Source organism: Amphibalanus amphitrite, unplaced genomic scaffold, assembly GCF_019059575.1.
Source record: "Amphibalanus amphitrite isolate SeventyFive unplaced genomic scaffold, NRLGWU_Aamphi_draft 000236F_arrow, whole genome shotgun sequence".
NCBI lineage: Eukaryota > Metazoa > Arthropoda > Thecostraca > Balanomorpha > Balanidae > Amphibalanus > Amphibalanus amphitrite.
In genome coordinates, this window is record NW_024881731.1 from 521,207 (window position 1) to 546,940 (window position 25,734).

General features: G+C 47.2%; 2 protein-coding genes across 2 annotated transcripts; both read left to right on the forward strand.

The window, feature by feature from the left end:
* Positions 1 to 3,932: 3,932 nt before the first annotated feature.
* LOC122385964 lies at positions 3,933 to 16,822 on the forward strand. The gene is made up of 5 exons (XM_043374695.1): positions 3,933 to 4,004; positions 9,289 to 9,406; positions 10,494 to 10,595; positions 14,476 to 14,684; positions 16,051 to 16,822. Exons 2-4 carry the CDS (start codon positions 9,291 to 9,293, stop codon positions 14,639 to 14,641), a joined length of 384 nt encoding a protein of 127 aa, XP_043230630.1. The 5' UTR covers positions 3,933 to 4,004; positions 9,289 to 9,290; the 3' UTR covers positions 14,642 to 14,684; positions 16,051 to 16,822.
* A 6,254-nt stretch (positions 16,823 to 23,076) lies between these two features.
* On the forward strand, positions 23,077 to 24,210 carry LOC122385994 (heavy metal-associated isoprenylated plant protein 7-like). The gene is made up of 3 exons (XM_043374754.1): positions 23,077 to 23,209; positions 23,318 to 23,502; positions 23,808 to 24,210. The coding sequence occupies exons 1-3, from the start codon at positions 23,187 to 23,189 to the stop codon at positions 23,927 to 23,929; spliced, it is 330 nt and encodes a 109-aa protein (XP_043230689.1). The 5' UTR covers positions 23,077 to 23,186; the 3' UTR covers positions 23,930 to 24,210.
* The last annotated feature ends 1,524 nt before the right edge of the window (positions 24,211 to 25,734 follow it).

The window sequence follows — 25,734 nt, forward strand, 5'->3', positions numbered from 1 at the left end:
ATGATCGACATTAGAGCTACCAATTGGTCACATTAATGCCGTATCTGGGCACACTCCAGCGAGTGTAATGCACAAAACATGGCAATTATTTTTTCGCGGTTGTTGACTTCCTCGCTCAAGCCAGGTAAACACAATAAAACTGTTTCTCAGAAACATTACAGGGTTGAGCCGTGTCGCAGGTCGCGTGGGCTGAGCGCCGCTGCACCATTACACTCTGTACAAACTCGGCGTGTGTCATCCCGCCCACCGGGCCTGTGATTGTCGGTGCGTCCGGCGAAATCCTGCACCCTGCCGATGCCGCTATCACCCTCAGCCTCCCCGCTAATAGCGGCGGCCGGCTCAGCCCTGCACCGGCGCCATATTGGGCAGATAGCGGGATGCGGCGGCCTGGCAAAACACACACCCATCGCCGCTGATGCTGCGGCCATAAAATAGAAATCATAGCCGGCCGATCAAGTGCTAGGTCAACACGGCCGGCCACCTTATGTTCCGGTGACGTCACGCGCCAGGGACCGGTGGGCGGCGGTCCGGGCTGCTGGCGTCCCCCACTCCCCACCCCGAATATGGCCAAATGGGGGCGTCCTCGAACCGATATAGGAAAGGGATGTTGCGTAAGTGGTAAATAGGAACTGCGCAATGCGTATGGTTCATCTATTCGATTACTACCATTTGGCCGTTCCCTTCAGAGTTCAGATGGATACCGGAAGGAAGCAAGAGGGGCTTTCAGAGAAGGGAGAGTAGGGAATAGGAACACTTCGACCTTTTTAGAAGAATAGTGCAAGTGTAATAATTCATGTAGGCTGGTGCAAGAGAATCAACTCTCCAACGTTTCTCTGCGCGAAAGGAAATGACATCACGAACCGTTAGCTATCTATAGGAAGTAAGTGCTGACCTATAACCCATGATGTAATTTTCCAGGTCTGTTGCGATGTCGTGGACGGTTTGATGACGTATTTGGTTCGTTGAAGACCTGGCAGTTTGATTGAGGGCGGTCCGTTCGGTGCAGCATAGAGAGGAGGTAGCATCGTCATGTGCCATGTTGACTGTGTGGAGTGGCACTGTACGGACTATGGAGCCTCTCTCCGAGCCAGTGAGGAGCGTCTTCTGGCCGCGATACTCGTACATTCAGTAGCGGCAGAACACCTTCAATTAACCCTCGCCCATGTAGGGGGGGGTTGGTGCAACCCCCCCCCCTGAGGTTTTTCGGAAATAGTGTAAAAACGGCGGCGCGCAGCGCCGCCAAATTTTGGGTACCTTATGGGGCAAACCTTGCGCATCTTTTGATAAAAAAAATTTGACCGGGTCATGTCAGGTCACGGAGTTATGACGTCACAAAGGGAACAGCCTCCGGCCGGATTTTCACAAACTGAGCGCCAACGCCCGAGGTTTCCTGCCGGTGGTACGGACATCGGTTGATGGATCGTGATGAAACTTCCCATGCATATTGGGGCAAGTATTGGCTATCATATGGTATAAGAAACTTGACCGGGTCAGGTCAGGTCACGGAGCTATGACGTCACAAGAGGAACAGCGTCCGGTACTATTTTTGAAAAGCGCCCGAACCACTATTTTGCTAATTCTTGTCACCTCAATGGGAATATGCAGCAATATTAGCTTCTATAGGGAGCAAATGGACCTCCCAAATCAAAAAATAAAATCAGATTTCAAAAATTTAAATTTTGATTTTTCGAATTTCTGCCGCCGACTGTGACCTTGCCGACTTCCGGCGCTCCCAACGCGCCATTTTTAGAGCTAGGGAAACGAAATACATACCAAACGATAGAGAATTGATCAAGGAACACGATAGTGAAGGTTTCAAGTCGATATCTCCCACCGTTTTGCCGCAATCGCCGCCGAAAGTTGAAAAAAGTCTATTTTTCCGAAAATTTGACCTTTGACCGGTCAAAAGTAGGTCAAATGTTGACCTAGGACCAAAAAATATACCACCAATCGCGAGATCTCGGCGAGAGCAATCCGTTGGTCCTTTCCGCTAAGCTCTACGACGCTCCGTTTTCAAACGCCAAGGGGGGGGGGTCGCACCAACCCCCCCCCCCTGCATGGGCGAAGGTGGCAGATCGCCGTTTACGGGCGAGGGTTAAGAGGGGGGGGGGGGCACTGCCGGCTTTTGGTCCCATTCTTTCCATGCAACCCCATAGGGCTAATGTTAAAATGCCAAAATCAAAGGGGGCACGGTGCCCCGGTTCCCCCCCCCCCTCGTTCCACCGCCTATGCACTTGACTGTCCCTCTCAACATTTCCCCCGTATTTTAGTTAAATACCTGGCTACACTATGAGTTTGATACATTTGATGATTCGATTCATACCATCTTATCGTGTAAAATAATAACGGAGACGTTGCGGAGCAGAATTGTGACAGAACCTTCACGGGATTATCAGCTTGCAGGTTTCTCTAGTATGTACATTGTACATTCATATTTTCAGAGAACTTTCTAATGTAGCTATATTCTGACAACCATCATTTTCAGCATTTTGTCATTTAAAATTTATTTGACAAAATTACTTAACCCTCGCACGACCAGGCCATTTCTCATAACACGAACGACCAGGGGGGGGGGGGGTTGTTACGACCCCCCCCCTGGCGTTTCGAAACGGAAGGTCGTAGAGCTTAGCGAAAAAAAAACAACGGATTGCTCTCAACGAGATCTCGCGATTGGTGGTATATTTTTTGGTCCTAGGTCAACATTTGACCTACTTTTGACCGGTCAAAGGTCAAATTTTCGGAAAAATAGACTTTTTTCAACTTTCGGCGGCGATTGCGGCAAAACGGTGGGAGATATCGACTTGAAACCTTCACTATCGTGTTCCTTGATCAATTCTCTATCGTTTGGTATGTATTTCGTTTCCCTAGCTCTAAAAATGGCGCGTTGGGAGCGCCGGAAGTCGGCAAGGTCACAGTCGGCGGCAGAAATTCGAAAAATCAAAATTTAAATTTTTGAAATCTGATTGTATTTTTGGATTTGGGAGGTCCATTTGCTCCCTATAGAAGCTAATATTGCTGCATATTCCCATTGAGGTGACAAGAATTAGCAAAATAGTGGTTCGGGCGCTTTTCAAAAATAGTACCGGACGCTGTTCCTCTTGTGACGTCATAGCTCCGTGACCTGACCTGACCCGGTCAAATTTCTTATACCATATGATAGCCAATACTTGCCCCAACATGCATGGGAAGTTTCATCACGATCCATCAACCGATGTCCGTACCACCGGCAGGAAACCTCGGGCGTTGGCACTCAGTTTGTGAAAATCCGGCCGGAGGCTGTACCTCTTATGACGTCATAACTCCGTGACCTGACATGACCCGATCAATTTTTTTCGGCAAAAGATGCGCAAAGGTTGCCCCAGAGGGTATTGAAAATTTCAGCCCGCTACGACAAGCCGTTTAGCGTGCACTTCGAAAAAACCTCAGGGGGGGGGGTTGATACAACCCCCCCCCCCCTAGGCGTTCTAGGGTTAAGCAAATTACAAAATACGATATCTGAAACAACGCAGCAGCTCCTTTCAATTTAAAAAGAACGCCAAAAAATAGTAGTGTCGCGTCTCATTTGAAGTGGTAGGTCATGAAACCATGGCTTGAGCTATTGGTCAGGCAAATCCTGCCAACCAGGTAGACCTTTAGTCATTAAAGCAGCCTTTCAAATAGCTGAATTAGAAACTTCATCGTGCCTGCACGCAAGTTAATGTTGATTGACAATATCCGATGAACGGTTAACTGCCGGGGGAGTTGCTGTCACCGCTATGCAGTCTAATTGTCCCTGGTGCGTGCAGGGGTGTGTATCCTGTATCGTGTGTATCCCTGCACACCTGAGCCGCCCCGCGCAGACGCGCCCATATCCGACGCTCGGCCGGCCGGCAGCCTCGGTGGCCGCGCCACGATAACGGCCTGTATATAGTGGCGCGTGGCCGTCCGTCCGTCAGCAGTCAGCCTCGAGCGGCGCAGGTCACGGCCAGGTCAGCTCTCAGGTCACCCCGAGAGGATCACACCAGGTACGCAGCAGGTGGTGGTGGAGTGGCGCAGAGTGCGGGGACAGTGGCACAGACCGCGGCGGAAAGACATTTGCGGCATTGTATGGCAAAGTGTTACGGTTGGTAATGATGGAAAAGTGGCTCGTGTATTACTGTCACTGCATTGAGTCGTGCGTGTCTTATTTTTAAAGGACAAACAGGACAATTGCGTCAATACGCTCATTCAAAGGACGTAAAATGCCTAGTAATGAATCTGTAAAAAAATGTAACATTTACAACGGAAAACTGTGCTTCTGAGCTGATAGTTATAAGGTCATTTATGTCAAAGCATACTCATTGAACATTTTTGTAATCAACCAAAAATGATAGCAAACACTTTTTGCAAACACTGATATAACTAAGCAAATCAGTAAAGTGCAGTTCTCAAAGCTAATAAGTAACAGTTTTCCTGCAAAATGCTCACTATACTAGATGTCTTTAAGTTTTTTTTTTATTTCTTGACTGAAAACAAATCATGTTTTACATCACCGATCACATTTTTATCACACCACCGATCCGCGAAATTCATTTTAACTGCATTTGAATCACACCATCTTGCCGTAAATATTATCAACTCCATCACACCATCTTAACGTAAATATTATCAACTCCATCAAACGCTGTCCCCCAAAGAAACTTTACTCAATTCATTACGAGTACTCTGTCAAACATACAAGTCCAATTTTCATAAACGATGAATAGCATCAGCCACTCACTTATGATGCATTCAAGTCAGCTGCGTCCAATGAGCTACCAAAATCGAATTTATCTCAAGAGAGGGAGGTCTTCTGCGTAGTTAGAAGCCTGGCGTCCTCAGGGTGTCTGGTTTTTCTCATGGTGCATTATGGCCTGATAAAAGCATTGTTAGTTGTTAAACTGTCATGCTACAAAATAAACCAGAGCTAGCGTAACCTCTGTTAAATTTCGTGGACTAAAAATGTTGCTGGAAAGCGGAGGGAACGCTTAGTATCAACTCACTGAAAGCAGTAAAAAGACACATTTTGCATAACAATAAAAGTTAAAACGTTTGGCGTTGTCCAGTTGCGAAAAGAAGTGATAAATCTAAGCAAACTTTTGAGCCTATTTTTACTTTGCCTATTTTATACAATTCTGCATATTAAAAGAGTTCATTTTTATTGAAAATACCAATCTGAAGTTAATTATAGATCGAGTAAGAAGGAGCGTTGCGTCGAAGAACTCCTCGAAAGGCGGTTCCGTGCTTGCAATGGATTTTAGCATTGTCGGCAATTCTTAGCCACCTTTCACAAAATCCAACAGTGTATCACGTTATTTGGAATAATCTTATTCCGCTCCCCACCAGCAGTCTCCTTTTTTTGCCCGTCTAGCGCGTTGCCCGGCGCGGACAGCTGGGATCTCCCCTAGTTCAGACACCTGCCCCTAGATGGCTCTAGTGTCATCCGCCTGCCGTTATGCTGCACCGCAATGCACCGAAACTGAATGAGCGGCCGGCGCAGCTGGCGCCGGCGGCTCGCGTGGCGGCTGACTACATGAGCTGGTCAATGGTCACCGCTGAACTGACTGAAGGTTAGGGTGAACAAGGTATTAGTTTCACTTCTTGGTGTGCTTATTGGCCAAATTCGTAGAAGTCATGCTTACCATTTTCTCTTGAACAGTTTGTGTTCAATGCGCTTTGGCTAGCTTCTGGTCAGAAGTTTGACGATAAGGGCATGTGACGGTAAAGGCGATTTTCATGTCTTAGGCTTTACAAGTGCAAAAACAATAGAGACATCGACATGTTGGTATTCAGTGAAGCCGGAACTGAGAAAATTTAACTATCATTGCTGAATCAGTGTCCTTATTATCAGTATAATTCATTTATTAATTTCTTTTCTTTTTTGCAAGTGCGTAAGCTGATTAGAATTACTTCTAAAAGCCTTCGGTATCCACCTTATAGTAAGTTCAGTTACATGCTTTATAATTACTAAGTGCGACATTGTCCTTGTTGCTTTAGTCCTGAAATTCGTAGTTGAACACTATGTTTTAACCCACCTTGTCACTTTTAAAGAATCTCACGGCCACATTCGACACTCTTCCATTTACGTACAATTCTTATTACGTTTCTGGCGTCATGCCAATCTACTCTAACATTATGGAAGATTCGGCATCATGCAATTCTTCTCAAGTTCTCAGAGCCATATAATGTGATGGAGGATTGGTGTGCCAAAGACGTTCCAGACCTTTGAATTTTGTTCTGTCACCTTTCAGCCACACATCATGCCTGCTTATTGGGTGCACAATGCCGTGAATCTTCAATAAATTGAAACAATGTCCCAGCTGGCTTCACTGACATTTGAGTCGTGTTTCGACATGGTGCAAACAGGTGTCAATTGGTTCATTTGTTCCTTGTTGTTTGGAACGAAAAATAAGATCATTTATGCATAGACCAATCACACACACCCGGTCGAACGGGCTCCGATGTCTTATGATGCTCATGAAGGTGGTGTTTTGAGCACTAAACATCTTCCTACAAATATGGGTTATTGAATTTACCAACATTCGTTGGGCATGAAGATTGCATATGGAACGTGTTAACATGCAAACGGTGACGTTTTTGTTTATTTGCGATATATATCACAGGTATAAAATCAGACGGCCGTAAGGCCTAAATCACAAGAGAATAAACAAGTCATATCAGAATTGAGGTTCGTTGTACCTTGACGTCAATGACCGGTTCAAGTGCACCCATATGCGTGTGCTACGCTAATGCTGGCTGTGACATTGGATAAGAAGGCACGTGGCGAGAAGTTGATCGGCTAGGTAGGGGTCATCAATATTCAATTATGGTAACGAAACTGTCCTAGGGGAGCCTGGGCCGCACGCACCTAAATACGGGCGCAGTCGGCGCGCCTCGGCAGGCGCCGCCCTGCTCTCCGAGCAAAATCGAACGCGTCCGCTTTCACCCACTTGCAATCGTCGGCAACATACTGACATGCTCCAATAATTACGTTCGTCATGCCGGTCTTGTGAACAGCTAAAATGTGCAATAGATATTAATCTTGAGGTGTATTATTAATCACTAGAATTCATTTCAAATAGAGCGGTTTTATTTGTATCATGTTTTAGTGTGAATATCTGGGTCCTAGCAAAAAACAATTCCAAAATCGTTTCCTCAAAGTAGTGTCTTCTTTATGATTTAATGAAATATGATCTACAATCAAGATTTGTGAGTCGTAACTCGTGAGCGATGCACGCGAAGCATGAATGAATCTTTTGCGAGGCTCATTTGATAAAAGGCAATATCACATGATAATGTCTCATTTGACAATGAGCTCTAATTAAATTCCGATAAGGAACGTTCTTTTCACTACGCTGACTATCGTACTAAGCCGCTCGTCTCTGTTACGCAATACACAGATACCATAAATCACGTGTCATTCATGCAAGGACATACGCATACGCATGCCTGCATGCATCACCTGAGCCCCGCCTATTACTCAACGCTCTATGCTGCAGTTCTAGGACAGTCTTAGCGTTCGCTGTGATGTCAGCGCGCGGGTCAGTCACCGGTACGACACTTCGCCTCCCTCCGCTGACCGCTCTGCGCCGCGTCGCGTATACCGTGTGATCCACGCTGACGAGCGGTGCCAATTTGCAGCGTCAATACATCGGAGCTGATTACATTGCGACACGATGGCCGTCCGACGCTGCAGAGCAATGGTCGATGCCACGTGCCAGCTTTGGCGTTGGACGGTCCTCGACCTAAAACAGTCTGCTAATATGGAAATAATGCGCGGTAGATTTGCGAAAGTAAGTGTGCAATTGTGCGAAGCAGTTTGAAGTAATACAGGGTTGGCTGTATAGGTACTACATGATGTTTTTTTTTTTTTTTTAATTGCCTCGTTCAGGTCACTTATAACTTCCTCACAACTTTGCCTGAAATGCCGTAGTGTCTATAGGTTGGTGGCAGACGCGCCTAGTTTGGCTACGTTTTCTCATAACTAGACGCACTGCTAATTGCCATCCATCTAGCTTGTCATCAAATGTGGCTTCCGCTAGAAAATTTTATAATTTAAATTTTTCCTAACCGGAAATTCCTCTGTACAGTCGATGGAAACTCCATCTGAGCGACAAGGTAATCGTCCGACCCGATACACCAGTGCCCTCCCTCATCAAAGCACAATGTGCAGTCACAGCCGCCTCTCCGGACCCGTTAAAGTCGGATTGATCCCGCGCCTGAGCTGATCTATGGTGAGCGGCGGCTGATCTCTCTGAATCCCCGCAGAGATGCGCAATCTTCAGCCGAGATGGCTCAGTAGCAGCACCGACTATAATGTCATTCAGGCGCCATTTTTAGCAATGGCGTCACATCTCGACTAGATGGTTACCATGACCGGTAGTCACAGTCCGGCCGGACAGTCATGTCTGCCCATTTCCCGACACTCTCGTAGACAAAGCCCTCGTCGACATCATGACTGAACCGCTGTCCGTAATGGCACCGCCGTTCAGCGGAGTTATACTGGTCCGCAGCGATGCGCACTTGCGCTCGTGCAGCCCCAAAGGCGCAGTTAGAGATGGCTAGCCTAATCTGGCTAACGTTTGACCACGTGCGTAGAAAACAAAGAAATAAATTCCGGACCAGTTGACTGGTAACCGACTCAGGTATTGCTTGGTCGATGCAAAGAGATCAGAATTCTCAGTACTCGTGTGTCTAGCGGTTGATCTGAGCTGCATATGATGCTATCAGCACATTCGTGGGCACTAGTGGTGATACGTTTGATGATATTGTGCAATGCATGGTTTGATGGAGGGAAAGAAGGGGAAGAAAAGAAGAGAAGTACATAAAAGGCATACATCGTGTTTCATGTCAATCCCTCGTCTGAAGGGTCTACCTTCACCGCCCCTACCTTCCTGACACCGTTCGTGTGTGACATCCTATCCCCTGACTTCGTTTCTGTTACAATGTTAGTGTTTGACACAGTCCCTATCGCACCTTGTCTATCTTACTATCAGTGCCCTACCCTGACCGGCCTCGTTGCTACATATGGGAGCCAGCTCGAGCCACCGTATCTACCATACTTTGTCTGACTTGGTCGTCTCCGTTAGCTATGGCAGGCTCGAGTTAGATACCATGTGTATTACACTGTCTGTGTCTGTGTCCTTGTCAGTCAGACAGACAGACAGACAGACAGACAGACAGACAGACAGACAGACAGACAGACAGACAGACAGACAGACAGACAGACAGACAGACAGACAGACAGACAGACAGACATACGTCTGACACTTCCCTGGTCTCCGCCGTCAGCAATGGCAGCCACCTCGAGTCACCGCGTGGCGATTCTCGCCGCCCTTCTGCTCACATTGTTAGCCATCCTGACCCAGGTGCGGTCAGCGCCACTCGACGGTGTCTACAGCCCCTACAGGTCAGTGAAATACCGCGTCTTCAGCCCGTACAGGTCAGTGAAATACCGTGTCTTCAGCCCCTATACATGTCAGTAAAATACGGCGTCTTCAGCCCCTTGAGGTCAGTAAAATACAGCGTCTTCAGCCCCTATACAGGTCAGTGAAATACGGCGTCTACAGATCCTATATGTCCGTTAAGTACTGCGTGTACCGCCTCTACAAGTCAGTGAAATATCGCTTCTATGTACTTCCAAGTTCCACAACACATATCAGTGACGTAGGTATGGGTACCAGCACACACGACCACTCCTCGGGAGGTTGACGGTATGCACAAAGGGCCCCGCTCCGTCGACCTGTGGGCTGTAAGTTGTAACAGATATGGACCAGAGTTAGCTGGATACAAAACAAAAAACTAAATTCTACGGACAATAAGAACTGGACTTCGGGGAGTAGGTACAGGCTGCTTCATGTAGGTGCTGATGAGGGCATGTCTGCCTGGATCTCCCAATTTACCTCAGAGAACTCACAAAAACGGCAGCACGCTAAAAACAAAAACAAAAACTATAATTGAAAAAGTATTCCTCTAGAGATGACCAATAGCGATGTTAGTGTCTATATCCCAATGCTCGTTTCCATGCATGGCTGCATTGCATAGAACGCGATACCTTTGTTTTCTTCTCTGTTATGCTATGCACGCAACTGCCTAATTGTCGCATAAGCAAACATCCCTGAACGAACGTTAGTTACATTCTTCTCTGTATTATGTACTCCAATATCTCTTGGCAATGTTGATCGAGCCCCTCCCTTGTGACCACTAAAGTGCTCATCACAGCGTAGCTCGGCGCTTCTCAGAACGCCACCTGGAAACTCCCTGTATTGGCTGAATGTAAATGCTATTTGACAATTGCTGAACGATTGTCACTTGATACTTGCGCTTTACAGCTGTCACTTGACACTCGGTCGTAGGAATTGTAATTTGACACCAAACTGTCATCCGACACTTCGTTAGTCATCATCAATGACTTAAAAGCTGCTTGTCATCTGAATCTGATCCGGCAGCTGTGTATGACTATCCCCTTTCACCCCGGTGTGGCTCGTTGTTCGCAGCGTGGCGGAGTCAGATGAGGCGCCCGAAGTGCGGAGCCCAAACGAAGCGCTGCTGCTCCGCCGGCTTCTGGAAGACATCCGCTCGGGACAGATCAAATACAGGTGCGCTCTTACATCCGTAGTACCCATCAGTGGAATTAACCCAGAGTAATTTTGAATTAATTGGTCATCTTCTCTTATTCACCAGCTTGACTCACCGTTAATCCTTACTGACGCTTGAGCAAAAACAATTATGAGAATAGGTAGGTATGCAAACATCCGTTACAGTGTCTCTTACTCGCTCGCAATTCGCATTTTTACACATCCGCCTCAGTTGATCAAATACCGTTGCGCTGAGACCAGTGACATTCCGAGTTCTCACTCATTCAAGCTCTTGTCTTTACTCGAAACATGATGAACAAAATGAACACTGACCAACTCGAATTTGAGTTCAGTCAATTCGACGATGCGATCGCTTCCAGGCACTCGAATACAGCATCAGCTAATGACACAATCACCAGTCGCTCCCAGTCTGCTGACAAGTAATCAACACCTGTAATCACAGGAGGCCAGTGTGCCAATTGGCGCATCGACCGATGCGCGTTGCATTTGCAGCGTGCACCACTGGGCCGGGGTGAAGCCCGCGTCTGGCGCTCCCTATGCAGTACGCTGGGGATGGATCGTTCCATAGACGTCTGCCAATCACCTGTGACCCGTATAGCGGAGCGATGCGCTGTGCCGTACCCGAGAGCCCCGCACCCTAAAACCTGCAGTCGATCGGGAGACCGGCTATTGACAATCGGCGACGGAAAAATACGCTCTGGCGAGCGAGGGAGTGCTCCTGCTATAGGCATTCCTCAGTTTATTTTTATTTTTGTCGATTTCATTAGCTATTAAATTACAGGACAGAAGTTATACGAGATAATTTAAATGCATTCACCATTGGGGTACACTGACGAATTCAAAAAAGATGGCAGGCGACTTCTAACGCCCACAATCGTTCGCTGGTGTTTCGTTCTCCGTCATCCCCACCTCCTTCCCCATCTCAACAATCCCGTATATATCCACCAATCTGGGAAAAAAGTGAGAGTCCGACCAGTTCCTATAGATACCAGCCAATGATCTACATATATCCCACCGCCGCGGCAACACGACGACAGTGCAGCAATGCATCGTTAGCCGTAAGCTCTAGGGTCAGCCGAGCTGGCGCAGCTTTTGGCCGGCAGCTGAGCCGCTGCTCTGAGCTGCGACAGCCGCCGACCGTGTGAGGCTAATAGCGCCCGCGGGCATCGGCGCGAGGCGTTATGAGAGCGCAGAGCGGCGCGGCCGAAAGGACAGGATACGCTATACGGTGGGGTAGGCTCACCAACTCGACGGTAATAATGAACGGAGCACTGAACCAGGCTTTACCAATCGCTATTGATTGCACAGATGGGGTCTGCTGCCTGGTACTTTTCCGAAAGGTCTATTGGGGTATAAAACTAAGCCGATAGAATTGTATCATTTAAGTGTTTGCTTTGATGATAATTTCTCATGAAAATTGGATTGCGTTGTACCCTGCTATTTACGGTATGCATCAAGGTACCCCAATTGAAGCATAGCAAATATGAAGCATGACCTGATCAAGCGGCGCTTACACGCTGCCTGCCGAAATTTTGAGTAATATCTCATATTAGAAGCTTGCCAACGCTAATTATTTTGTGGGCCTTTCTCTCTGTCCTATCCTTCTTCGCTCTCTCTCTCTCTCTCTCTCTCTCTCTCTCTCTCTCTCTCTCTCTCTCTCTCTCTCTCTCTCTCTCTCTCTCTCTCTCTCTCTCTCTCTCTCTCTCTCTCTCTCTCTCTCTCTATCCCATCTCCCTCTTTTTTCCACATTCCCACCTCACACCAGTAATAATGTTTAACATCAATACCTCCCCACGCACAAACACTACATCAACAATCCTATTACTGTTTGCCATTTCCCACAAAAACGTCCCCTTTCCTTTTGAGTGGCACACCTTGTGTACTTTGCCTCCCTGAAGCGCTGTTGGCGGACGAGTGGGCCCGACCTCCCACCACCCATTCTCAGGCAAGGTGGGACATCGCACACGCGGTGGTATTGAATTCTGTTTGTCACCGTCCGCCTACGACGCCTCATCTGCCGCTCTTGTCGGCCCTAATTTGGTGGTGACGACCACCGCTGACCGTCGAGACAGCGTCGCGTCGGTACCGTCGCGTCGCCGCTGCCGACGGAACCCGACTCCGCAGTGTCAACACAATAATGTCACGGCACGTTTGGCTGCAGCAGCCACTGTGTATCGTCGATCGCCGCCGCCGACACTAGACCAAATGGGATTGTCGTTCAACTAGTACCGGCGAGGCCAGTTGGTTTGGGTCAGCTTTGACGGAAACGAGACGTGATGCAGTAATGTGGGGCACTGCGTTTTTGGGGCCTCAAAAGCTTTAGTTGCAGCATACGCAGGGGGATAGCGTCATTTTATATGACAGCGCCTAGCAAGGCACAAGAGGCGACTAATAACTCCACATTTCGGCAATTTTATTTTAGTTACTTGGTCCATTGACCAGCGCTGAGCAATGGACGTATCCTCGGGTATAGGAGCTAAAATGCAAATTAGTTCATTTGCTTTTCCCAGACTAAAAACTAAAGTAAAATGATTCTGCTTGTTCCTGACTTTTATCTTCAATATCGATTCACATATTTTGACTTGACCACATATCATGATTTCGTTTTATGTATTTCACGTCTTACATTCCACTCCATTGAAAAATATAGCGCTTTGATAAGGTATACTATTTTAGTATGCAGTAATTCCTCCGCTTTCGCTTTCCCTCTGACATAGGAAAACTCGCGTAATTCCACTACGCAGATGACACGGCGTCTGGAAATAATGACAAGCGCCACCCTCGCATGCACGGCCTCCGAACATCACAGAGTCTCTCAGGAGGCAATGAGCATAGCCTGGCAGTTGGGGCCTCATTATTTACGCACTCACTCTTGCCTCGGCTGGCCTCAGTTGCTCGTTAGGTTGACTCAGGTCCGAGTCCGACCCCAGACCCGACCGTTTCAGATTGCTCACGACCGCCCTTACATAATGATTAAGTGCGTTTTTTTGCGTAAGAACTCCAAACGAACTAGTACTGAGAAGTGTGCGCTCCTGATTTGTTTTGTGCGATCTACTTCTGTACACGTAGAGTTTATGTTACGTGCATTGATCGCACTATCATTTTCAATTTGTTTTGCTCTTTCTCCCATTTACTTTCCTCTATAAAGTTATCTTGATTGATACTTGATACGCTATTGCATTGTCTGTTACTTGTCTATTTGGACCTATAAGATAAGTTTTCAGTGTTTTTTTTTCTACTCTTTCGGTGACGGTTGTGCTCATCAACTCAGCTGTTTTATCCCTTCCGTCTGGTGACCCCTCACTGACCTGCACCATCGCCGCAATGGCGGCAGGATGGCACGAAAGCGGGCCTGCCTGATCAACTCGCACTCCTGCGACTACAAGGACATGGTGGGCGCACGTGACGAGGCCAACTACTTTGTCTCGCGCGATTACCCCGGTAAACGGCGGAGACGCGCCGTCTGAACGACGCCGGACACGGTAGGTCGGCGACCCGCGCCGCGTCGGTCTCGACTGCACCCCGACCGCCGACCACGGCCCGACCCCCGAGACCCGAGATCGGCCTCAGGCACTGAGCTTTTGGTAACCTGATCGGCTTCTCCAGAGGCTCGTGATGTTTGTCTCTTTGGCTTACGCCTGCGAATACTGCCATTGATAACCGCCATTTTGTGTAACCTACTGAGCCAGAAGTCAGTAGCCTGAGGCGATTTTCGTGTCACGGGAAAAGAACCCTGGTCGGTGGTTTCGGAAAGCGGTCGGAGCCGTCACACTAACAGCTGAACGTTTTCTCGGTTTTCAGGTGCAGAGGCGGCGACCCTACAGCGGAGACTGCTAACACTGACGCATAACGTGTAACATGTAACGGTGTGTGTTGACAGGCCGCGCGAGCGGCGCGTGCCCTACCCTCTGGGTGTGCGACTGTACCGGCGCTCGCGCTCCTTCTGCCTCCACCTGGCGGACGCGTCCTGTAAGGACGAGCAGTTCATCAGCTCTATGGCGGACAACCTGCGATTCAGCGTTCCCGGCAGCTCGCCGGGGAAGTAGGCGGTCATGGAGGCCGCGCGGGATGACAGGGAGAGCTGCCCAGGTCAGACGACTCGGCGGCACACGGTGGAGTGACCTGCTCGACCCCGGCCGAGAGACTGGACACTTGGCACATTGCTAACGAGTAACGTAAGCTGACGATACACTCCAGCGAACAGGAGAGATTGCAAAACAATATAGTTCTTTTGCTTTTTCAAAAAAGTTTGCAAAGAAAATCATTTCATAACGAGCAATAAATTAAAAGCCTTTATTGTGCAAGCCTGTTACTTTTAATGGCACCGCACAGCGTTGCTCGAGATTGTGTCAGGTGTCCATCGTCTTCCCGGCGGGCGGGTCAGCTCTGAGCACCTCCACCGGTCTCTGAACCCCTCTCGGTGATGGAGAAGCTTCTCTCGGCCGCGACTCGAGACTCCACGCAGATCGCTTCTCACCTGAGGGCTTCTGACCAGGCTGTGGTTACTGAGACGTTCCACTTGCTGGTCGGGTGAGGTGAAGACCGTTTGTGACACGGTTCTCCTCCCTCTTTGACACGACGCTCCTCCGTCTGATCTGGTGATGGTGAAGGTCCTACGCTCCAACTCGGAGCGCTGCAGCTTCTGGTGAAAGTCTCACTTTTCAGCCTGAATCCAGCGTCCGGATTTCACGCCTCCAACGGGAGACGACACCGCTTTTAGCAAAGATGGGATTTTACTTCTGCTTACCACGCTTGGACTTTTTATGCTTTTCGGTGACGGCTTCACATTTCAACGGTGGCGGCGCAAACACTACAAACGCAAAGCCTTTTCGCACTCAAAGTGACATGATGGATTTCATGTTGCGCCGCTTTTTGTTTTCTTCACCTCTTGCTTTGTGATGTCTTTTATGTTTGGGTTTCGGTGGCGACGGTTCTTTCGGTTTCCATCACACCTAAAATGGAACCAATACTCACGTGGTGACAGGCCATCGGCTGTTGCGCTTACCGCTGCAACCCCCTAACCACGGAGGAAGCCAATTTACGACTTTGGCTGGCTTTTTATTAATCTCCTTTTCACAGAATAAGGTTTTTGTATTGCGTTGTATGCGTTACTAATGCCTTGTCTCCATTTTTCTCACAAATATCTTTTTAAAAGATGATGAATGGCGGTAGCGCCTTAAATTGTTGGTATGTGGGCACCAATTATTAAATCTGCTCAACTTCTTTCATGTTTTTTTTTAACATTAACGTTTTGCACCGTTAGCGTTTTTAACGTAAGCCTTTTTATATGTTTGCTAAGTTTAGTCCGTGACAAAAAAAGTACCTTATGATTTCATTGGTTTGTTCAGATTACTAACCCAGCATTTATTTCATGAGTTCTGTATCATATCCGTTCTCCGTACCAAACGTAGCATACGACTTTTAATTTAATGACGTCATTTTTATCGGGCGGCAGGTGGCAGCAAAGCAGGCAGTAACGGCTGATCGACATACGTCTGAACACGCTGGAGAGAACAGTGACTACCACCTCGACTGGATGAAGACGACCCGCTGACAGCGGTTCCACAGACAGCTCACGACCCCTCCCTCGGGCGACCTGACCTTTCCCAGACCCCCTTGGGTGACCTGACCCGCTCCAGACCCCCTCCTCAGAAAACCTGACCCTCCTAACCCCCCACCCCCACACCAGCGCAGCTATTCCCGACCCTTTTACCCGCCCCACTCTCCCATCAACCAGCCTGCAGTACGCTGGATGGCCCTGATCTCACGCTGATCTCATCTTATATCCCGATCTCATACTGAGCGATTCCCAGCGATAAATTATAGCGATCCACAACAATGCCGTCAACCCATGCCGCTTGTTCTATTGAAATACGACCCATAATTTGACGATCACGAACCACCCTTTCCGATTGCTGCTGATTTACAATCGCGGGATATGATCCTGCCCTCTCCGATCGCTGTATTCTGGGCTCGCCTCCCTGCGGTAGTGGACGGTGCAGCGAGCTGAGACGGTGGACGCAGGCAGTGCGCTCTCTGTACCTTCGCGTCGGTGGTTGTGTTTTGAGGTTCCGGCGGCGTTGCACGCCGTTGCATCGAACTCTGTTTTTCGATCCTCCGCGCCTGCCGATTGCCGAACGCTGGAGCGTCTATGATATATCTAAGTGACTGTTATCGATGTCAGCTACATTCGGCTATAATCAGTACACAATAAACACCATTTTTCAGCAGGCTTTCTGAGGAGTTGTTTTTGTCAATCACTTCCTGCAAGTTGCAACATCCATTCAAGACAATAGAAAAAAATTTAGCTGTGTCCTGCGACTTTTCCGGACAAAAGTCATGTTGAACACTATCAAACATCGTTGAAGAGGTTAAATGATACCGATTAAATGGTTAATGTATCGAAAAATGATACCGTAAACCTAACTTAGATTCATAATTTGGGTCATGCGGGGTCACTAGCAATTTTTCGACAGTAACTTCATGGTAGGGGTATACGAATATGATTGAGTGATAACTGCACCGTGAATGCGCTCAGTTCAACGGTACCTACGGATCAACTGATTTACAAGATGACCATTTCAAGACCTGAGCGGTATTGCATAATGACATAAGATTTACTCCACCGGAGTAGATCGTAACTTTTTTACGAAACGGCCATACTCTACGAAGCACCGTAAAACCTGTTGCATAAAGGACGTGACCTACTTCGTAAATATTTGGAAAATCTAGGTATGACGTCATACATGAATGAAAATAGTGCCGGATCTCAGCACGAAATGCAGAAGAATGGTGACAATAATGAAAGTGATTAAAGTCCCAGTGTACTGAAATGTATGAATCACGTTGTGTGGATAAGTGGTTCAAATCACCTTGAATTGATAGCGACTTTAGAAAACCTTTCGTACTTTTCAATATTCATGCGCCGTCCCACATCAAGCGGCGGTCGGCTTGGCAAACAACATCGATCGCGGCATCTTGGGAGTGTGGGATATTCTAAGATCATAAATAATTTGCCCTCGCTATGGGTTTCAGTCGATATTCTACATAAATTTGCATAGAACTGAGTGCACTGCATCCGTCTAGAACAGCGCCGTAGCTGCTACTGCCACCTTTCGCCAATTAAGTAAGCTGAGATTTGTACACTCGCCGTCCGGTGGTTGCCGGACGGCGGAACTAAACTCAGCCGTCCGGTGGACGGCTGAGGTCATGTTCGAGCAAAAATGAGCAAAAAACATGCAATCTTGAAACGCTCACCAAATGTACAGTTACCAAGTTATTTCAAAGTTATTTATATGGTCTAGTAGACAAAAAGCTGCGCTATAAAACTGTTATCTCGGATTTTCAAAATTTTGGGTTTTGACCCCCAAAAATTAAAAAAAGGAGATTTTTTAGAAAAACTCAAAAAATAAAAAAACGAATTTCGTAAAAACGGAATGCATGATAGTCTCTGCGCTCTTCTATATACATTATACATACCCAATTTCAGATCGATATCTCGTTTTTTGGTCAAGTTATAGCGAAAAAACCGTTCAAAAATGATGACGTCAACTTTTTGAACTCAATTTCTAGCAATTCTAGACCACGTAGGGCAAAACAAAGACCACCATTGAACTCCCCGTGACGAGCTGCATCGAATCAATACCCATTTTATGCAAAAATATCAACTTTGAAATTTGACCTAATTTGACCTTACCTTGACCTGACTTTGACCTGACCTTCACCAGAACATAATCTAAACTGACCCCAAATGCTGCCTGACCCACATAATCGTATTTGACATACAAAATGGACCATGATACATGCATCACATGATATTTTCTTATTGTGACCCTCAGTGACCTGACCTCTGTGACCTGACCTGGTATCAGTGACCTCAAATAGCAAAATATGTGTTTGAATAACATTTCCCCATCGATAATTTTCAATGAAATGCATTTTACTCGATTTTACAGCGCATTTCTTGAAATGCCAGTAAACAGTCCTCTCCGTGGCCGAGTGGATAAAAGCGCCGAAATTCGACGCTTAGCCGGAAGAGAGAGCCCGGTTCAAGCGTGCGGGCGGCCACATCTAGCTCCTACGTGTAATGGCGTGCGTGTCTGTGGCAGGGGCCGCACAGAAGCCAGGTAACGTGAAAGAGCGGAGGGGACCGTGTCCAGTCGTGAGGGTACGTTAAACGTTCGGACAAAATTCTGCCATACAACTGGAATTGCACGATCGGGTGGTGGGGTCAGGGTCAGCACAACAAGCTATGCTTAGTGCGGGCTCTGATTCCTCAAATCCGCCCATTCAGCCATTCGACCTTTGACCTGACCTGTGACGTTATCGGTTTGACCTAGGTCAATAAAATTGGGTCACAAGGTAGTTCCCTGATAGGTCTATCCAACACCGTTTGCCGCTTGTTGCTAGGTTGCGTGTTCTCGAGATCTTAGGGGGGAGGACGTCACGTGAGATAGAATCGCTGACCTGACGGGATGCAAGGAAGAATCAGCAGCAAGGGGGTGCGGGGAATAGGTAAGCTTGGAGAGTAAGGACATTAGTGGATAGGAGGGAACTTAAGTGGATACTATTTGAATTGTACATTGTGCTGATTGTGATACGATCTCAGCAAAATAGGCACACACATGACACAATCTGAATAAACATAATATGTTGATTTCTAAAGGCGTTGTGGCTCATGCAATATGCAGGCACTCCACACTCCCTCACTTATCCCTCATTGGGGGCTCTCAGACCTGAGGGCCTATTGCCTATCTCTAAGGAGCCCTAGACGGACTCCTTTGGGTCCTTTCAGTTCAGGGCCTCGGCTAACATGTTAACTGGTGGGCCAAATGGCCCACCAGTGACCCGAAATGGCCCACCAGCCTCAAAGATTTGGCCCACCAGTAATTTTCCGAAACATCTAAGTTTTCACATTTTTCACATTTCAAATTGAATTAGCAGATCTTATCGTACAGTTTCAGGCTGTAAAATACACATCGGTGAAACATATTCTTGTGAAAAAACTTCAACCTATTGTTTGCAATATCCTTGGGGTAAAAAGTGGACTATAGTACCCGCAACTTAAAAAAGAATGATCGTCGTTGCCCGCCTAATACCATCACCATTCCCGGTTTCTTGAGACAGCCGTAGCGTAGAATAAGCCTCAGTCACACTTCACCGGATGGCGGATTGGACCAACGAGTGGTTGCAGTCACATAAGCATCTGCCGCAGACCAGTCGGTTACAAGAAAAACTATGAATAAAGAACAGACCAGTTCAGACGGTCGGGGATAAGCCTGCGAGCGATCTCAGACGGCTCGCCGATAGACACGATACAAGCCAGAGTCAAACTAGAGGTAGTGTCGGCGACTTCCAGCCGATTGAAGTCTGCAAGCGATAATATACGTCTTCACGACCGGTATGATGCTTGCAGTCACACATCTGACCAGTCGGATGAATTTCGAACCGTTCACAGTCAGCGTTCCAAAAATTTCTCATTTGGGCTGAAGATGATACTCAAGAATAAGAATGGATAATTTTCCACTCTCACATTTTGGGTTGCTAGAATTTTCCACTCAGACACCCAAGGGAAATCTGAAGCTTGGGACACTGTTCACCAGAAGTGTACATAACTTTTTTATAGAAAATATTAGGGTTGCGCAGTGCGCTTGGGCTAATTGAGTAAATTATTTTCCATGCGACACCAATAGGCCTAATGATCATTTTCAGAGATGTTGGGGTTGCTGCTACAACCCCCCGGGGGTTCCTGCCACAACCCACTTTATATAGGTATAAAGTTGCATTCGTGCTGTTCACAATTCCTCCACAATTCCTCCCGATCCACTCGACAACGCCCGATCCCGTCCGACCGCTTTCGATTCTCCGACTCTTCGACTCTTCGACTAGTCGGCGTGCGATCCACTCAGGGCTCGATGATTTTAACATCCGATCGGCCGTAAGTTATATCCTCCAAAGTTTTATAATCTGCGTCAATATTTTGTGTATACTTGTGCGATTTTATGTGCACCCCGCTGGAGTATCACCACTGAGAGGGTTGTGGGTCCCTACTCTCTCCTCTCTCTGAAGAGTCGGGTGGGGGGGGGGGGTCGAGCCCCGTTTTTTTTTACATTTTTTGAATGCCATCCTGACGTTTTTTTGCAGGATAAAGTGGCCGAAATCTGGGGAGAAATCGAAAATTGGGGGGGGGAGGGCTATGGCTACGAAGGTCAGTCCATGTCGCTGCCCAAGTGGCCCACCAGTCAAAATTCCTTAGCCGAGGCCCTGTAATTCAGTTCACTATAGCATAAGAGGTCTCCACGCGCGAGTCCTATACATCTGAGGGCGTAGTGCGTACCCTGACGTCTGAGGTTCCCAACTGCAGCTCCAATGGTTTCTTACACTGGCGGTTAGTCCAGGGGAAAGGGGGCATTTGAGGCAATGCCCCCCCCCCCCCCCCAGGCATAAAGTGGCCCATTTGTCCCCCAAACGATAATGAAATATAATTCAATCAGTGTGTGGCCCAGGAGCCGAGTTAGACAGGGGCTGTGTTACCACCTCCCGGCCCGCAAAAGTTGCGCCAAGCACCGACCCGGAGCGGGTTAACTGGTCGACAAAAGCAATGTGAAGTGTTTGCAAAGTAATATAAAGGTATGGATCACCATATCTATTTTTATTTCTAGTTAAGAGAAAATATTCATTGTGTCAGGGCTGTGACGAAAAATAAATGGCCTAAATCCGATGAGAAAACAAGATTCGGGGGTACCCTACAGGTTTGGTCCCTGCATGAGTACCCCCCCCCCCCTCCGCCCCCCCCCGAAAACGCAAGTCTGGATAAGCCAGTGCATGGTACACGATGCAGCCAAGAAAAAAAGGACTTAGGCATAGATGAGAAACGAACCATTAATGTACATTGCAATTTTTACATGGGTACCTACTACCTAATTCACAAACCGAAGTTTCGTTTCTCATTACAATCTTAAAAGGTAAGATCGCCTATGGGTTCATTCCTCAACTTCAGAACGCTGTTGCAATTTTTTAGGAACGAACTGTGCCAACCAGTGAACCAATAGGTGATAAAAGAATTGTAGTTCCCATACCTCCCCCATCCCCCTAAAAAAAGTTGTGAGTTGATCCAATGCACTGCAGCCTGCAAGTGTAACTGTAGACCCAAACACTCATACACGGCAATCGGCTAGAGGTGGCGTCTATTGCTTCATATTATAGATGTCGCTGCATATTTTAGCGATGCACCAAGGCTACCGAAAGGTCTAAGAACCTCAGCATTGGTGGTCATCGATGTCTAGGAGACACCACAGAGCACAAACCCAGATATTACCTACAAACATCTAAGAGTTGATTTCTTCTTGGTCTGCGCGCCCATTAGGTACCATTTGCACTTTGCAGGCCTATAGGTACTTATTGAAATGGAGAATGGGAAGAGCATAGTCAGTCCAGAGTCCTGAAACTAATAAAATGCAGTCTGATCTTGCTAATCTAACCATACCTGACCCAGAAATTTTCATTATTTTTCGCTAGACCGTGCTCTTTTTATCCTCCTGGATATCAGTACCTATACACTCGGGACAAGGAGCATCGGTCGCAAAAAAATGCGGTCGCTGCTCTTTCCATCTCTTCAGACTTCAGTGTATGTATGTATCTACCACACCTATCGTTTGATTGAATAAAATGAAAGGTTAAGCCCAGTTAAGCAGCTAGGCCGTCAATATTCAGGCTAGGCTCGGAGAATGCTAACAGTAGACAAGTGATGTAGGCTATAGGCTATGGTTATAGCATAGATAAGTCATAAAATTACTATTATCAGTTATCTCACGGTATAAAGAGAATTAGTTATCTCATCCATAATAACAGGCAAGGTAACAGGCTAGTACACACTATATATGGCCTTGGGCTACACCAGCACCAAATGCATTGGACATAAAAGCTGCAGCTCTAATATCAAATAATGGAAGCTGAGGAAACTGACCAGTCACAAAAGCACATTCTGAAAAGCATTGCTCAAGGATTTTATGAAAGGAAATTAAACAACAATAGTAAAAAACACACTTAGATGTACACAAAAACCTCAATTATTTGAATCCGTTTATTTCAGCAGCGGGGTCGGTGAATATCGATAGAAAATCAAATAACAAATCTTGAATATCCGATCATTTTTCATTTATGTTTAAAGTTATAATAATTTTTATAGGCTATCCTTTTTAGACTCGTGTAATTTAAATGTAAAAGTCAAACAAAAGCAGTTTTTTCGAAATGTAACAGCCTGACATTTACAGCATCAAACAAAAACCAGAATGTGAGCAGTCAAAGTTTTTTTTAAAAGATTCCCATCTCTATCTGTTTGTCATTTTTCTCCATATTACTTTCTATCAACAGACATTATTCAACAGATTTGACCTGAATAAAGAGCAATCGCACTTATAGTAGCTATGACTGTTGTTTCGTAATTGCTAGATGACTCAGTCGATAGTATGCGCATGCGCGAACAGTCGAATTGTCACGTGATTCACTGACGACGAGCGGGAAATTCGCAGTCGACTCTCAGGTGTTCGCGCGTGTGGTTGCGTGGTCTTTGCTCTCAAAGAAACTAACAAAATGGCTGATACCACTGAGGCTAAGTGAGTACAAAAATCGAAAACCGTATGCCTTGTAGCGGATATGAATGAGTGTTTTGAGTGGATAGTGTCAGACTCGACGAGATTATCACACTGTTTCTTCGCCTCCAGGACCGTCGAGGAGACCACCAAGGTCGCGGAAGAGACCAAGCCCGAGGAGACTCCCAAGGAGGCAGAAGTGGAAGAGAAGAAGGAGGAGACCAAGGAGGGAGAGGAGGAGAAGACCGAGGAAGCTGAGAAAGTGGAGAACGGTGATGCTGTCACCGAGTCCAATGGAAAGACCGAGGAGCAGGGAGGTAGGTAAAATGTCTTGTGCCATTGCGCTTCCTGTTTTCGCTAGGTGGACTAGGAATTGCAATCTCAGGAGTTTGCTTGCCATTGTGCAATTTGGTGCCGAGTTTTCGTGTCTATGCTAAGGGTACAATTATTTGAGAAGTGGTTTCGTGAAGGTGCAAGGTGGGCTGGATTTCACATTGCTTGTGTGATATTTTCTTGACTAAAGGAAATGTAACAGCATTTGATCTTTCCAGCATTGTATAGTAGCTAGGCTGCAGTAGTTTGCAATTTGCATGAGTTCTAAATGCTTTGTTTTATTCTGCAGAGAAAAGGAAGTCAACTGGTGGAGATGGGGACACTAAGAAGGAAGACAGCCCAGTCAAAAAGCCCAAGCTTGATGAGGTGGCAACAGAAGAAAGTGAGAAGGTGGCAGAGGCGGCTGCCTAAGTTTTTTGTATCATAGGGAACATGTGTGCGATTTATTCTGGAAGGCCATTGGAAGCACCAGGAAGCTAGATGTGTAAGCACCCAATTAGAGCTGTGCAATCTGGGTGAACCGAGCTAAGTACCATCCATGATGAGTATTTATTTTGTACATTGTCATTGTTCCAGTTGTATGTTCATCCTACATGTCTTGTCATCCTGGTCCATCTGCATCTAACACACAGCTTTCATGTGGAGACTGTCATCAAGCATTCCTAACAATGAATAAAACTTGTTAAAATTTGTCCAAGTCTTGTTTGAAGGGGCGCTGGGGTGACCCATATCTGAAGTGTTCAATGTTTTCTAATCTATAGGTACTTGATTACATGGTTGAGAACCATAGGTGGTGGAATGGGGGGGGGGGGGGGGGGGCGCACCGTTTCTCGCTTTGATTTTGGCATTTTAACGTCAGCGCTTTGGACGTTGCATAGAAAGAATTAAGCCAAAAGTCGGCAGTGCTCCATCCCCCCTTTATCATTGTTATTGGAAGGTGTTACGCCGTCACTGTTTGAAACTAGGAATGAGTTAAATTGAAATACGGACATCAGCGTGCGGCACTGGGGTAAAGATACCTACTCTTTAGAAGTCGGCGTTGAAGGTACCAGGCAATTGACTGCGCTCAGCTACGGGGATTTATTCAGCGGCTCAGCCGCTACAGCTAGGGACGAGAGCACAATCTTCCCATCTGCGGGGACGTGCAATAGCTATGTCGCGGAGAATAGCATCTGGGCGAAGGGAAACCTGAACGATAATCCAAACGACGGGAGGGGCAAATATTTTAACCCTCGCCGGCCGAGGGGGGGGGGCGGGTGCCGCCCCCCCCATAGGGTTTTTTCGCGATAGCTCCCGAACACGCTGGCGATAGAGAGCTGAAACTTGGCATACCTGACCTTTGATCCAAGCCGCATCTTTTGACACCAACCGCATTTTTGGGTCAGGTCAGGTCACTGACCTATGACGTCATAAGTGAACCTCTGCACGGTCTTCAGATGTCGCAACTTTGCAACGCCCTCACTGCCAGAGGAGATGTCACAGGGAAATGAAACTTGCAGGATCTAGTATCCATTATGAGTCCCACAACTTGTATATCTCGGATTTTTCCTAAAGGTCATATGAGGTCAGGTCATTTTCGTGACCTCACCATTATAAGTCAATGGGGAAAAATGAAAACTGCTATTCTGGCGCCGGGAACGATCTCCAACTATCTCAAGCACACAGAATCGTGGTTTGATGCACTCCTTGCAAGGTTAGATGCGTCACTTTTGCAATGTTGACCTTGCGTGACGTCATTTATGACGTCATCAAGGTCATATTAGTTTTTCGTCAATAACTCTTGATCAAATTGAGCTAGCGAGTCGAGAAAGCCACCAATGGACTCAGGAAGACCTGCCGAATCGAATGATATGCGACATGACCCCTTTCGACCAACTTCGTGACCTGGGGGTGCTGACCTGACCTTGACCTGAGGTCAACACCCCAAGTTGACCTGACCCGGACAAAAAGTATACCATTCGACGCGCCTGAGCGAGGCGAACACGATGCTGCCAAAATAGCGGCTCTGCGGCCGTTTTTTGCGAAGTTATTCACCAAAAACTGAACCGTACCCTGGGGCACTTGACCTGACCTCAGAGGTCACCGGTTGACCTAGGACCTTAAAATCGGGTACCAATCTCTGCGTCTCGTAACGGCGCACACGCTCGTTTTTTCCGCGACGCGCTAGCTCCACCAGGGGCGAAACGGCGAGGGGGTCGTACCCGCCCGGCCGCCCC

Bases quoted from the DNA above. Each gene is read 5' to 3' on its own strand.
- LOC122385994 (XM_043374754.1), top strand. From the start codon at position 23,187: ATGGCTGATACCACTGAGGCTAA. The intron at 23,210-23,317 runs GTGAGTACAAAA...CTTCGCCTCCAG, and splicing joins GCTGATACCACTGAGGCTAA to GACCGTCGAGGAGACCACCA. The intron at 23,503-23,807 runs GTAGGTAAAATG...TTTATTCTGCAG, and splicing joins AAAGACCGAGGAGCAGGGAG to AGAAAAGGAAGTCAACTGGT.
- LOC122385964 (XM_043374695.1), top strand. From the start codon at position 9,291: ATGGCAGCCACCTCGAGTCACCGCGTGGCGATTCTCGCCGCCCTTCTG. The intron at 9,407-10,493 runs GTCAGTGAAATA...CGTTGTTCGCAG, and splicing joins GGTGTCTACAGCCCCTACAG to CGTGGCGGAGTCAGATGAGG. The intron at 10,596-14,475 runs GTGCGCTCTTAC...GTGTGTTGACAG, and splicing joins TCGGGACAGATCAAATACAG to GCCGCGCGAGCGGCGCGTGC.